This window comes from Gigantopelta aegis, chromosome 7, assembly GCF_016097555.1.
Source record: "Gigantopelta aegis isolate Gae_Host chromosome 7, Gae_host_genome, whole genome shotgun sequence".
In the NCBI taxonomy this organism is placed as follows: Eukaryota; Metazoa; Mollusca; class Gastropoda; order Neomphalida; family Peltospiridae; genus Gigantopelta; species Gigantopelta aegis.
The window spans coordinates 17,070,313-17,084,857 of record NC_054705.1 but is presented as its reverse complement, the minus strand read 5'-3'; the positions used below and the strand labels follow the sequence as shown (position 1 = coordinate 17,084,857).

At 39.2% G+C, this 14,545-nt stretch overlaps 2 protein-coding genes across 2 annotated transcripts; one reads left to right on the top strand and one right to left on the bottom strand.

The window, feature by feature from the left end:
- Positions 1 to 787: 787 nt before the first annotated feature.
- LOC121377069 lies at positions 788 to 4,724 on the bottom strand. The gene is made up of 2 exons (XM_041504931.1): positions 4,501 to 4,724; positions 788 to 1,861 (listed from the first exon to the last, which is right to left on the bottom strand). The coding sequence occupies exons 1-2, from the start codon at positions 4,574 to 4,576 to the stop codon at positions 1,629 to 1,631; spliced, it is 309 nt and encodes a 102-aa protein (XP_041360865.1). The 5' UTR covers positions 4,577 to 4,724; the 3' UTR covers positions 788 to 1,628.
- Positions 3,718 to 13,638, top strand: LOC121377068. Its single transcript, XM_041504930.1, has 4 exons — positions 3,718 to 4,107; positions 4,949 to 5,578; positions 5,787 to 6,129; positions 9,542 to 13,638. Exons 2-4 carry the CDS (start codon positions 4,991 to 4,993, stop codon positions 10,153 to 10,155), a joined length of 1,545 nt encoding a protein of 514 aa, XP_041360864.1. The 5' UTR covers positions 3,718 to 4,107; positions 4,949 to 4,990; the 3' UTR covers positions 10,156 to 13,638.
- The last annotated feature ends 907 nt before the right edge of the window (positions 13,639 to 14,545 follow it).

Genomic DNA, 14,545 nt, shown 5'->3' with positions numbered 1-14,545 from the left:
TTATTTACAGAACATGGTTGACGGTAAGAACGAAAGAAATTATTTTTGAGTGTTTTAAGGTACACTTCTTGTACTGTTTGTAATTATAAGAATTGTTTCTCATTTTTTAGGAATTTATCGATGTATAAAAGTCACAAATGTAGTATATAATCGCTTCGCTACGCTACGCGATTTTATACCATTTGTGACTTTTATACATCGATAAATTCCTAAAAAATGAGAAACAATTCTTATACAACAAATGTTTTTTTTTAATAAAAATAAAACAATAAAACAAGGAAAGAAAAGACAAGAATGAAAGAAAAATTAAATGTTTTTTAAATAACGAAAAATATATGTATCGTATATTAGTATTAATAATTAAACTTATGTCAAACGACAGCATAGACATAGATGTTGATAAAGATGCGATAACTTTAATCGCAACAATATCTCCAGTATCTGCCATTATTTTTCGCAAATTCGTCGTATAAATCGGATTATGTGAAGGTGAAAGGACAAACCAATCGTGACTACATTGTTTATTTCTGACAGTGTTTTAATGCTGCCATCGCGAGTATACATGTATATTATTTTATATTTAAAGGTATATTTTGGTATCGATAGTATGACCTGCCTGCGGTTCATCGAAAGTAAACTTGGGAGCTATTTGAGTGACTTTGATTTAGGGTTAGGGTTAGAAACTATTTGAGTGGTTTTGATTTAGGGTTAGGGTTAGGGTTAGAAACTATTTGAGTGGTTTTGATTTAGGGTTATGAGCTATTTGAGTGGTTTTGATTTAGGGTTAGGGTTAGGGTTAGGCGCTATTTGAGTGGTTTTTATTTAGGGTTAGGGTTAGGGTTATGAGCTATTTGAGTGGTTTTGATTTAGGATTAGGGTTAGAGTTAGGGTTAGGGTTAGTGTTAGTGTTAAGAGCTATTTGAGTGGATTTGAGTTAGGGTTAATGTTAGAGTTAGGAGCTATTTGAGTAACTTTGATTTAATTGGCCGAATTATAGCTCTTGCTGGAATCTTGGCTATTGGGAGCCGTCGTTCTACTGACAGGTCAGGTCAGGTCAAGTCAGGTCATAGGGTTCAACGTGCACATTCAGAGCAAGCTGTTGTAGTGCATGTCCTAAGCTGGATCCTCCGTGCAGGACAGAAACAGGGTTTGGGGTGGGTGGGAGGAGTGACCGCCCGCACTGGCAGTTGCAAGAGAGCACCAGCAGCTCGACCGGGGTCGGTAGCGGGTGGGGGCCTACTGGCAATACAGGTCAGGTTAGGTCATAGGGTTCAACGTGCACATTCAGAGCAAGCTGGTTTAGCGCACGCCCGTCATGGGCTCCTCCGTCCAGGACAGGAAAAGAGTTTGGGGTGGGTAGCAGGTGCAAGAGAGCACTAGCAGCTCGACCAGGGTTGGTAACAGGCGAAACGAGGTGTGTGGTTGTTTTGGTGTTATGGAATGTCCTGTAGGATTAATGCCAAAGGGGGAAAAGGTGCGCAATTTGAATGAAGGAAATGTGGCGAATTTTTGACCGATCCGACGAATTGGAAAGGGGGAGCTATATAATATTATGTTTTGGAACTTAGTTTGCCGAGAGTAGCTCGGTAGTCTACTGGCAGTCTCTGTGACGATATGTGTAGACCATTTCACCAGTGACGTGTACGGTGATATCGTTCATCTACATCAAGCCTGCCAACGGCCAGAAGGTGACACCTGGCGGGCACTCCGTACTCCACCAGGATCGAGCGACAACTCCGCAAGGCACTGCACTCCTTCTTGCACTGGTGGAGACCGGGAATCTTAATGGTTTTCAGGACGTGCTGTTTCATTAGGCCTTTTCCCTTGCAGTCTGAGAACACAGCGCCGTATCTGTCGCAGTCTGTAATAATAAATAAATAAATTGATAGATGGATGGAAGGATGGATGGATGGATGAATGAACGAACGAACAAACATGTTGTCCTATTGCCACAGTGTGCACTGAAAAACATAGAAGAATGGATGCTGAAATGTAATTTCTAGTTTGCTTAAATATAATTTCTATCGGTTGATCGCAGAGAATTAGACGGAAATTATTTCCCCTTGATTTGGGTGTATCTCCCATAGGTGGCGCTTCGGTAAAGTTAATGCTGCACGTGCAGTTTGTAGCACGTGTCATTCAACCTAGGATACCGACAGGGCAGGTGGTGGTGGGTGGTGGGTGGGTTGCATTATAGTGAAGTATTACTTAAGAGTGATTGTGTGAAGCAGTCAGTCAGTTGGCCCGGCCTAGTGTGTTAACAACAAATGAATTGATATTTATTGGTGTTTTATGTTTTCTATGGGAGGGCTCTGGAGCTGAGGAAAATGTGCGTAAACTAACAGGGCGAACACTGAGGATCTTTCTTCAGAAAGGCGTGTATCGGATGTGCGGCCGAGAGGGGCTGAAACTTAAATAGGCGTCTGCTTTTGTGTACGAAAACTCCACGTTTGGAGAGACAGCTTCCTGCGTCGAAGATTGTAACCGCTCGCCATTTTGAAACAGTTTCTTGACCGCGCCGATTTGAATAAAAACATTGATGTCATTCGGCCTGGCGTAAATTCAGTTGTACATAGCGAGACATTAACAAAATGAATTCACGGTTTGCGACAAATTAGCTACCTGTTCCGATAATGATTTTACCGCTTCCAAACTTTCTGTCTTCATAATCAAAACTTTCTTGCATGGGGGGTACTCCATGCGGTTTTTGTCTCACCAACAGAAAGACAAAGGTGAAGGTTGACATCGATGTTAAAAAAATTTCACCTCCGGTGTAAAGGGAATATGTTTCTCGTATTATTAATATTATTCATTAATTTTATTATCTTTAAAAACATATATTGTATACATTTAAAAAGTTACGGTATTTAATTATTATGATTATTATTATTATTATTATTGTATAAGCTACAGTGGCGTAGGCAGGATTTTGTATTGGGGGGGGGGGGGGGGGGTGCGGGGGGCGGCACTTGTGTAGTGGGATATGACAGGAAGCTTTTTAGTGTTATTAATAAGCGAAAAGGTAAGTTTCCCCGGGTATTTTGACAGTCATAGAGGAAACCAGCTACATTTTCTTCCCATTAGTAGCAAGGGATCTTTTATATGCACCATCCCACAAACAGGATAGCACATACCAAGGTCTTTGATATACCAGTCGTGGTGCACTGGCTGCAACAGTTGTAGGTGGAATGTCACTCCCATTACTGGTTATATATTAGGGGCGCTGGCTGGGGTGGTCGAACACCGTTCCCCTGTAGCTAAATCAATTTTTAGTGCAATATTATTCTTGTATGTATTCTAGAAACATTAAGACAGCAGGGATAGAAAGAAGTGTTTTATTTAACGACGCACTCAACACATTTTATTTACGGTTATATGGCGTCAGACATATGATTAAGGACCACACAGATTTTTGAGAGGAAACCCGCTGTCGCCACTACATGGGCTACTCTTCCGATTAGCAGCAAGGGATCTTTTATTTGCACGTCCCACAGGCAGGATAGCACAAACCATGGCCTTTGTTGAACCAGTTATGGATCACTGGTCGGTGCAAGTGGTTTACACCTACCCATTGAGCCTTGCGGAGCACTCACTCAGGGTTTCGAGTCGGTATCTGGATTAAAAATGCCATGCCTCGACTGGGATCCGAACCCAGTACCTACCAGCCTGTAGACCGATGGCCTGCCACGACGCCACCGAGGCCGGTCACAGCAGGGATAGAAGCTAACGCTCGCCCCCTCGCCCCAGGCTAGTAGAAATCCCTGGGGGCGAGTACAATTTAATTTTAAATGGCGCTAGTCCCCCGGGCGAGTAATACAGGGCAGTTGTGACCCAGATTCACGATGCGGACAGTCAAACTATTTTGTCATAAACTCTCTTTAACAGGTTTGGGCCATCAAAATTTCCACATGGGCCGATACACCTCTTCGCTTTCAAACACTCTCCGCTGACGTCTTACTGAAACAAACGCGATGACATTGTATTGTGAGTCATTACACGTTGGGATTGGGAGGCGGGGAAATCGTTATTGTGACGCAAGTCTTCTATGACGTCACGCATTTGTGTTGGATACGCGCTGTGCTACTCTGCCTGTACTGGGACAACGCGGTAACAAAAATATTAATTAACAGTCCTTGTCTACCATCAAACACTTTCAAGTAGGCCTACCGTACAGAAGTAGTTTGGCAACGACACTTTGTTCAAGGAGTCTTTTACTTGTAAATATTCCTTTTCCAACTCGGACGCAAAGTTATCTGTATCAGATGTGGGGCCGAGAGGGGCTGAAACTTGAGTAGGCGTCTGCTTTTGTGTATCGAAAACTCCACGTTTGGAGAGACAGCTTCCTGCGTCGAAGATTGTAACCGGTCGCCATTTTGAAACAGAGTTTCTTGACCGCGCTGATTTGAATAAAAACATTGATGCCATTCGGCCTGGCGTAATTCAGTTGTACATAGCGAGACATTGAGAAAACGAATTCACGGTTTGTTACAAATTAGCTACCTGTTCCGATAAACATTTTACCGCTTCCGCACTTTCTGTCTCCATAATCAAACTTTCTTGCAGGGGGGTACTCCATGCGGTTTTTGTCTCACCAACATAAAGACGAAGGTGAAGGTTGACATCGGTGTTAACGAAATTTCACCTCCGGTGTAAAGGGAATATGTTCCTCGTATTATTATTATTATTCATTAATTTTATTATCTTTAAAAACATTTATTGTATACATTTAAAATAAGGTATTTACTTATTATTATTATTATTATTATTATTATTATTATTATAGGCTATTCGGAATATTGGTGGGTTTTTCTTTTAAAAATATTTTTCTATTATTATTATTACTATTATTATTTTTTTAAAAAGAAGAGAATATTATTATTGATTTTGGTTTTTTACAAAATGCCATATCATTTATATTTGTATAGTTATGTTATATTGTGTTTTACAGCGATTCGGTTTGACGTACACGAGCTGCTAATTTTCTAACAAAATGAACAAAGGAAGCCCGAAGATTATTCAAGTTATAAATGAACTCAATTTTAAAATAGATCACCAAACTAGTCAGACGAACTTTGAGAAGTGTTTTAAAACACACAATTTCAACAAAGAATACGACCTTAACATCGTTTCGTGTGAGATAAAACGATTAAACAGTAAACAAGATGGGCGTACAGATTTCCAGAGATGTAGGAAAGTGTTTTCTGAAACACAAATCGGTAAAGAAATGTGTTCAGCTTCACACGCTAACAAAATAAAGTCAGTTGGAGAAACAATTCGCGAAATCGAAAGTAGAAATCGCCATGCTATAAAAAGAAAGATAGAAAAACATTCTGATGAAACCAGTTGCGAAGATAATTCTGATGAACAAAACAAAATATGTTCAGCTTCAGACGTTAATAAAATAAAGTCTGTCGAAGAAATAATTCGCAAAATCGAAAGTAAAAGTCGCCAAGCTAAACAAAAACGGATAGGAAACCATTCTGCTGAAAAAAATAGCGAAGAGGATTCTGATGAACAAAACAAAATGTATACAGCCCCGGAAGTTAACAAAATAAAGTCCGTTGAAGAAATAATTCGCAAAGTAAAAGTCAAAATCGAAAAAGAAAGATAGACAAACATTCTGCTGAAAAGTCACCAAGCGAAACAAACAAGAAATAATTCGGAAAATAAAAGTAGAAAAACATTCTGCTGAAAACAATAGCGAAGATGATTCTGATGAACAAAACAACAAAATGTCTTCAGCTCCAAACGTTATCAAAGAAAAGTCTGTTGAAGAAACAATTCGCGAAATCGAAAGTAAAAGTCTCCTTGCTAGAAAAAGAAAGATAGAAAAGCATTCTGTTGAAAACAGTAGCGAAGTGGATTCTGATGAACAAAATAACGAAGACGGCGTCAAATCCAGCAAGCTGGAGATCGCCAAGTGTCACACGGACGTGGGTGAACGGCCCATTTCAAACAGTTTAAAACCGTCATGTGGAAAACCCCTCGCGGTGTCGGGCGCTAAAATAGATGACGTCAGAGATCCTGCGCCGACGCAGTCTTACAACAACTTGGTCAAGTTCTGGGAGAAGAGAAATTACATGCTGCTACCCAGCCGACTATCTAGAATCGCCAAACTGCAAGAGTCAGGTAAGAAATGTGTAGTTGTAGGCGTCAGCCAGAATACTCTGTTGTTAAGAGCTTGACGGACATATGGACGGTTATGATAGCTCTCTGTCGTCAGACAATCTAATTAAAATTAGCTCCACTATTACATCTAACAGCAGCCCATTGGAGCTCATGTCCAGTTGACCTTTCATTCGACCAATCAAAACCTTACTTGCAAAATCATGCCAGTGATTTGAAAAGAATTTGAAAACGTTCGGGATTATGCCGAGGGTATACGAAATGATTCGGGTGAATTACGAAGTATGCCAGAAAATAATTTCAATATAAAATGTCATATACAATTCGTTTCAAGACGAGGAAAAAAACCAAAACAAAAAAAAACAACCCGTGATGGTATAGCCATAAAAGCTGTTTATACTAGTATACAATCCAGAGTTTATTACTGCACTTTCCCCCCTGTTTTTACAATGTTGAATAGACCAACAAGTTTGCCTATTGCATAAATAGTCTCGCACGATATTTTTAGAATTTATATGCTCGCTAATAACGCTATAAAAGGCGAAGAGTAATTGGTCGAGATTAAAATTGTTATTTATAGATGAAATGTCACCTGGACATGGGAGTTCACGCAATGCTGTTAGATTTACTGGTAGACCCAGTAGAGCTAATTTTAATTGTCGTCAGAGATAACTGTATAGCAAAACACGAAAAAACCGGGTGGGCAAGGATTCCAGCTCTAATACAACAATAACCCTTTGTTTGACATTAAATACTTTTAGCCTACATTAATCATTTTCGAGTTCGCCGATAACAAATATTTCACATAGTAATCAATGATACACACAATACAGGACGAAAACTGACAGTACCCCCCCCCCCCCCCCCCCCCCCCCCCCCGTCAAGAATGTTCCAGTTCAATTCGTGCATGCATGTGCCCGATGGTAGGCAGCCGCTCCATGTTTTCGGTATAGAGTTATCTCTAACGACAGAGCTATCTAGTGCAGGGTGCACATTAAGTCAATACTTTTCTTAATGTGCAGGTGAGTTGCTTCCTTCTATTTAGCAAATTTAAAATGACGGGGAAAGTTTTGCAGTTTGACGTTTGAAGATTTTTACAAATATTTTTTATAATGTACTTCAATCGAGATTTATTGACTATGGTGTTAGTATCATCGAGAACCCGTTTTATTGGCAATCTTCATTTGAAATTGGGCAATTTAACGTGGATTTCAATGGCAGACGACATCTGAGTAGTGAGAACTCTCAAACGACAGAGTAATCGCGCTATCGAAGGGGTATGACTCGGGGAGGGTTGGCGGTAATCGTATTTCAATGGGAGATGGTGTTCGTCTTTGGTTCAGATCTAGAATGGCTTTTGATACTGCAAGCTCGGCCTCAGTCGTGTTGCAGTTAAAACGTGTTTTGTTTAACGATATTACTAGAGCGCATAGATTTATTAATCGGGACGGGACGTAGCCCATTGGTAAAGCGCCCGCTTGATGCGCGGTCTTTCTGGGATCGATCCCCGTCGGGGGACCCATTTGGGTTATTTCTCGCTCCAGCCAGTGCACCATGGCTTGTATATCAAAGGTCGTGGTATGTGCTATCCTATCTGTGGGATGGTGTATATAAAAGATCCCTTGCTACATTAGGATAAATGTAGCGGGTTTCCTCTGATGACTACGTGGTAGAATTACCAAAAGTTTGACATCCAATATCCGATGACAAATTAATTAATCAATGTGCTCCAGTGGTGTCGTTAAACAAAGCACACTTCTTTTTCTTTTTACAAGCTACATGGTACACAGGGGAGCTAACTCAATACGGCTTCCTTAAAGACACTGACTTTTGTACGTCTTTCGTTTCGCATGAAAATTAATTTTGAAACTCTACAAACACCATGGCCCGTTTATAAAACTTTTAGAGTCTAGACTCAATCTTTAATGACATCACACGCATACAGTTTGTATGGCGTTGTCATGACATTACTGTCTCAGACTCTATTAGTCTCGAGTCTAGACTCAAACACGTTTTATAAGCACCAGGCCAGGACCCGTATTTTTGAAACAATATTAGCTACGATATGTCGTAAATCCGTCGTAAATGACTGCGGCAAACTTAGCGTATTTTCAAAATTGTGGTGACTCCAAAATATCGTAAATACATCGTAGATCCTACGACCGGTTCCTTACCTGTCAAAGACGAGCAACCAACTTCGCGCAGGCCCGTAGCAAGGATTTTGAGGGGGGGGGGGGGGGGGGGTCGTTTAGGCTTATGGTGAGGCATGAGTGGCTTGGGGGGGGGGGGGGGGTCCGGGGGCATATTGAAAACAAAAGCCACCGGTGGGGGGGGGTCGACTGTCCCCCCCCCCCCCCCCCCCCCCATTGACTACGGGCCTGATCGCGGCTTACTTCTTATTTCATGATGCTCTAATCATAATGACGAAGATCAGTAGCGGATACAAGGGGTGTCCGGTGTTCAATCGCCCCCCCCCCCCCCCCCCTTTTTCAGATAAGATGCCCTTTTCAAACAAAAATAAAATATTAAGGTTTTTTCTTTTTTTAGCACGACTATGTTCGTGGTGAACGAACAAAGCAGCTTAGATGTATATAGTTATTTACTAAATTAGTAAAAATAAGCATTTTCTTTATGATGTTTGAACTGCACGAAAACAGGAAGTATTGGAAGTTGATCGGCATGCTCCCCTACCCCAATTGTTTTTTTTTTTTTTTTTTTTTTTTTTTAAACTATTAAATTTTATAAAATCATACAGACATACATAGTGTGCCCCCCCCCCCCCCCCCCCCCCACACACACACACACTATAAAATCCTGGTTACGCCAGTGTACCACCGGTTTCATAGCAACAAATGTCTGTCGCTGTAAGGTCTCATAATGATATGCTTTCGTTTTTGCCTCGTCTTAACGGAGGGGGGGGGGGGGGGGGGTAGTCTTGTACCCCCACAGGCGTACGTGAACCTATTTTTGTAGGGGGCAGGCAAAATCTAATTAAAATTAGCTCCACTATTACATGTGGATCTAACAGCAGCCCGTTGGAACTCATGTCCAGTTGACCTTTCATTCGACCAATCAAAACCTTACTTGCAAAATTGCCTTATAACTATCAGTGCTTAACGAATGTCAACGGCTTATTTTATACTATCTTATAACTAATGTCAACGGCTTGTTTTACACAGCCTTATAACTAATGTCAGTGGCGTATTTTACACTGTCTTATAGCTAATGTCAGTGGCGTATTTTACGCTATCTTAGAACTAATGTCAGTGGCGTATTTTACACTGCCTTACAACTAATGTCAGTGGCTTATTTCACTCCGCGTGTTTGACAGTACATGCTGATGTCAGCAACTTCAAAGTTGTATAAGCTGGGACAATTGTTCTAATTCTGACACTGATATCGATGATGATTTCAGGTGAAGATTGCAATTCACCTGTACTGACAGAAGACTCGCAGAAGGAGGTTCTCAAACCGCACTCTAGTCCCCAAGAGATCTCCAAACCATACTCTAGTCTTCAAGAGATCTCCAAACCATGCTCGCCAACGACACAAAACTCCCAGCCACCATCCTGCGAACAGAACGACTTTCGATCCTGCGATTCCGAGCAGAATGTCAAATCTGTAACGTTGCGGACAGACTCGCACCTGAACTTGTCACCTCCACCAGAATCCACATGTTGCCAGCAGGACGTCGAGTCATGCGCAGTCGAGCAAAGAGACACGTGTTCTCCTCCTCCCTCGCCAGAGAACTCCCTGTCCTACTCATCACCCGTGACTCCTGAGTTTATCAAGTCGCAGACACCCGAGTCCAGTCCAGGCGAGATACAGCGGATGAATACACCGGTTCAGAATAGTGAGTCGTGTTGTTGCCAGGCGTCTCCCAAACCCCGGCTACGCTCGTCAACGAGGCGTCTCATGGTGAGCGTGTGGTTGGGGGTCGGCTTTCTGTTAATAGTCCTCCTGCAGTTTCTCTTATTTACCGATCGCATTGAAAGATCCCGTAAGACCAAACTCAAAGAGTGTTTTTAAAAATCATGAGCAGTTGGAAAAAAATCTGAACGAAGATTATTAATAGTGAAACTGCAAAATGCACGTATGTCTGTTTTAAGCAACCAAAAAAAAAAAAAAAAAAAAAAAATTTTTTTTTTAAAAGGCGGGAAGTAGAGCGGTATGGGTCACAGTATCAGTTTGTGTTCCCTATATGGTATATCAAAGGACGTGGTGGTGTGTACTGTCTTGTTCGAAAATGTGTAGTAGTAAGGATAAACACCGGAGTTAATGTTGTTGCTTTTGGGGGTTTTCCAACCATCTACTTCCATTTGTTTTGTTTTTGTTTGTTTAGTTTTTATCTTTCCGTTTTCTTTAAAATGACACTGTTCACTTGTATATATATATATAACGATGGTACTTTTCAATTCCATCAATAGAATTTTATTTTCCATCATTAAGATTGGTTCATTACATGTAAAACATATACATTTAACTAGTATTTTATTTTGGTGAAAATTATACCAGATATTAGTTAACATTAAGTGACCAAGTGTCGGTAAAAAATAAATGTTTTACAAGTTTTTATTATTTATTTGTTTGTGTTGATAAAAAAAAAAAATACAAAATTACAAAAAAATCCCATTCCTTATTGTAGGCATGGGATAAAAACCAAATTTAAATAAATATTGGGGTTTTTTTCCGTTGTTTCTTTACGTGTTAGCGTTTCTCATAAATTTAATACACACACGTGTAGGACTACACATAATACTAATACATGCATAATGTTTTGATAAACAAACGTGTATACATATATGCTTATTGTAATGTTCTTTGATGTTTCTTTCTATTGTTCTCACTTTTGAAAAGTTGATGCCATACATAATCATATATAAATAAAAATCGTACATTTTATGTATGCATTTTTAAAAATTCTCTTTAAGAGGTGTACATTGGTATTAACATAAACTATGATATTTTTGTTTTTTGCTTTTAACATACGTTCGTGCGTATACAAAGAAAATTATATTGTTTTTGTTCACAAAGTTGGTACTATATAAATTAAGCAAAACGTATTTTCTTCTCGTTTGTAATGTTTTTATAAAGTTGATATTTAAAATGCGAATCATGTTTGTTGGATCAATTGTTGGCGTACAGAATTGTATTGATTGCGAATACTAAACTGTATATTGTTTTCGTTATAACGTTCATATTTGATATTGTTTTAACCGTAAACGTAGTTTCAAGACCAATATGGGGTCATGACCTATTTTCCTTGACCTTGGCCTTGGTGTGTGTTGAGAGATACGATGCAGGTATGCGACCTTGGTGTTAGTCATAGCCTGACCTTGGCGTTCAGGTGCGTGACCGACTTCCGCCATAGCCTTGAGTTCATAACCTATTGGATTGTGGTGTACTGATTTATAGACTATTATTTTAGCTGATTTTCTGTAGCATTCATTACACTTAGTCCTGTCTATTTATAGGTGTTCTAGTGTTTTAGAGTGACGACCCAAATATATAATTTCACATTTAACGTTCAACACATCGCCATACCGTTTTGACGTAACGTATGTGTCTATTTTTATTCGTTTGAATACATTTGTCCGACATTCAGTGTTTTTTATTGTGATGGGTGGTGTGTTTAACCCATTCATTCAATCATTCCGTTTATTAAACAAATAACAAAATGGATAAATAAAAAACATTAACAGCAGCTGTTCATTCTTCTGCATAGCACCTTCACGTTTATGGATAATCATGTTACGGCTGATAGATAGATGCCCATAGTGATAGAGCCGCAAGTAGTTGGTCAATCACTTGTCAAATAATGTTAATGGGAAAGAGAATTAAACCGGAGCGGCTCTTCACCAGTCGCCATTGGTGTATGCAAACTGGTGTGTTTCTGTGGTCTCTATTTGACCGTAGTTTAAAAGACTGCTTAATCATACCAGTTCACGTACACTGATCTGAAAAGCCACTCTGGTTTAATTCTATCTTTGATAGGCATTCTTTGTGAAGGGATTAACCAAATACTTGCGGCTGTACAATGAACAGCTGTTGTTAATGTGTTAATAAACTTTGTGTTCTGGTTAATAAGCGAAACGATTTAATGAATGGGTTGACGACACCACCCATCACAATAAAAAAAAAGCAACCACTGAATGTCGTACAAATGTATTCAAAGGAATGAAAATAGATACACACGTTACGTCAAAACGGTATGGCGATGTGTTGAACGTTAAGTGTGAAATTATATATTTGGTCTGAGATACTAGAACTGCTATAAACAGACAAAACTAAGTGTAAAGAGTGCTACAGAAAAATCATACAGTCTATAAATCAGTATAAAATAATCCAATAGGTTATAAACTGAAGGCTATGGCGGAAGTCGGTAACGCACCTGGACGCTATGATTCACACCAAAGTCGTACGTACACCTGCACCAAGGTCATTCATTGTCTCCTAACACACACCAAGGTCAGGGTCACGGGAAGTAGGTCATGACCCCATACAGGCCTTGATACTACTCATGATGTAGAAGAAAAAAAGTACTTGTTTAGGTAGTTGATACCAGAAACATGTGGAGATATTAATGTGAATATCCTGTTGTTGTTATTTTTTCACAACGTTGGTATCATGCATGTTAATAGATAAAATGGTATTGTTTTGTATTCAATTATTATGATAATGTTTATAACACACACTTTTATTATTTCGTGTAGAAAATAAGATAATTTTGTTTTCTTCTAAAACCTTTTGCATGTATATGCCAGTATGTATGTATGGTTATAATTGTTGTTCTTGCTTTTTATTTTATAAATATTTTATCATAAAAAAGTCCTTAAAGAGAGTTTTTGTTTCATATCCTAAATTTGGTACCAAACCTACTTGAAGAATTTGTATTGTTTATTTATAAGATTGACAAATGCCTTTTCTAAAAAAAATGTTTTTATTGTTTTATTATATTTTAACATGTATGTTTTGTTTCGTAACGTCCCTAGTTACATGTATATATAGTATATATTTGGGTTTGCGTGAGGAACGTTTTGAATACGCAGCATGCGTTTTATTTTAACTTGTTTATTGCTATTGTTTCGTAGAGATGATACCATGCATATAGATTACGAGTACAAAGTATAACAATGCATATGTTTGAATAAAAATAGTACTGCATGTGGTTAAAGGGGCATTCTCACAGTGCAACGTTTAGTAACAGTTTGCTCCATGCAATTTAGATATATTGTGAGAAAGTTGAAACAAATTATATTTATTCATTTAATTTTGGTAACAGGGCGATACCAAGCCGAAAATAATTAAGGTTTAATAAAAGAAAAATAAGGTCGCAATAAGACAAAAAAGCCAACAACCACAGACACAGTTAAACTAAAAATGGCACCCATGTTAGATATTGTGCTGTGTGTATTATGAAATAATTGATAAGATGCTACCTAATCAACTAGGTTCTAGAAATATTAGATGTAATGTTTTGTCAAAAGCTATTAAATGGCCATGTTGTTTTAACTTTTGTTTTTGTTGTTGTTTCTTCATGAAATTGTAAATGGCACACCCACGCACCCACCCACACACAGAGACAAACATGCAGACACATACACCGACAGAGAGAGACACACACACACACACACACACACAGCACGCACACACAGTCACATACACACACAGACACACATACACGTGCTCACATAGACACATACTCACACAGACGGAGACATATACACAAACACAAACATACATACACACACAGACAGACAGACACACAATACAGACAGACACGCACACACACACTCACTCGTACGCACATATGCACACACAGAGACAGATAACAACATTTAAACGTTTGTTTTGTTTAGCGACATCACTAGAGGAAATTGCTTTATTACTCATGGGCTGTTGGATGTGAAACATTTGATATTTCTGACATAGTCTTAGAAAGGAAATCTGCTATATTTTTGTCCATAAGTAGCAAGATATCTTTTATATCCACCATCCCAGACAGGATAGCACATATCATGGCCTTTGTATAGCAGTCATGGTGCAGTAGCTGGATCGAGGAAAGGGAGACGTACACACGTGAAGAGAGAAAGGGCACATACATACACACATAAGACACGTACACAGATCTATAATGGATTGATTAAACTACCATTTTATTACAAGTTTAACACAGAAACCTGGACCCATATTCACAAAAATGTGTAAATTTACGTCTATGGCTAGCACTTACGTCTGCTCAAGGCGAACAAAAATGACATATCCCGATTTTTAATGTAATTTCTTTCCCAAAAAAATGTGGTCAAGGGCTTCGCCAGACACCTCGACACCCCCCCCCCCCCCCCCCCTGCAAAATTTCCTGCGCACATACCAAACTGTAACTACGTGAGAAAGCTATACATACCAAATTTCATCTCAA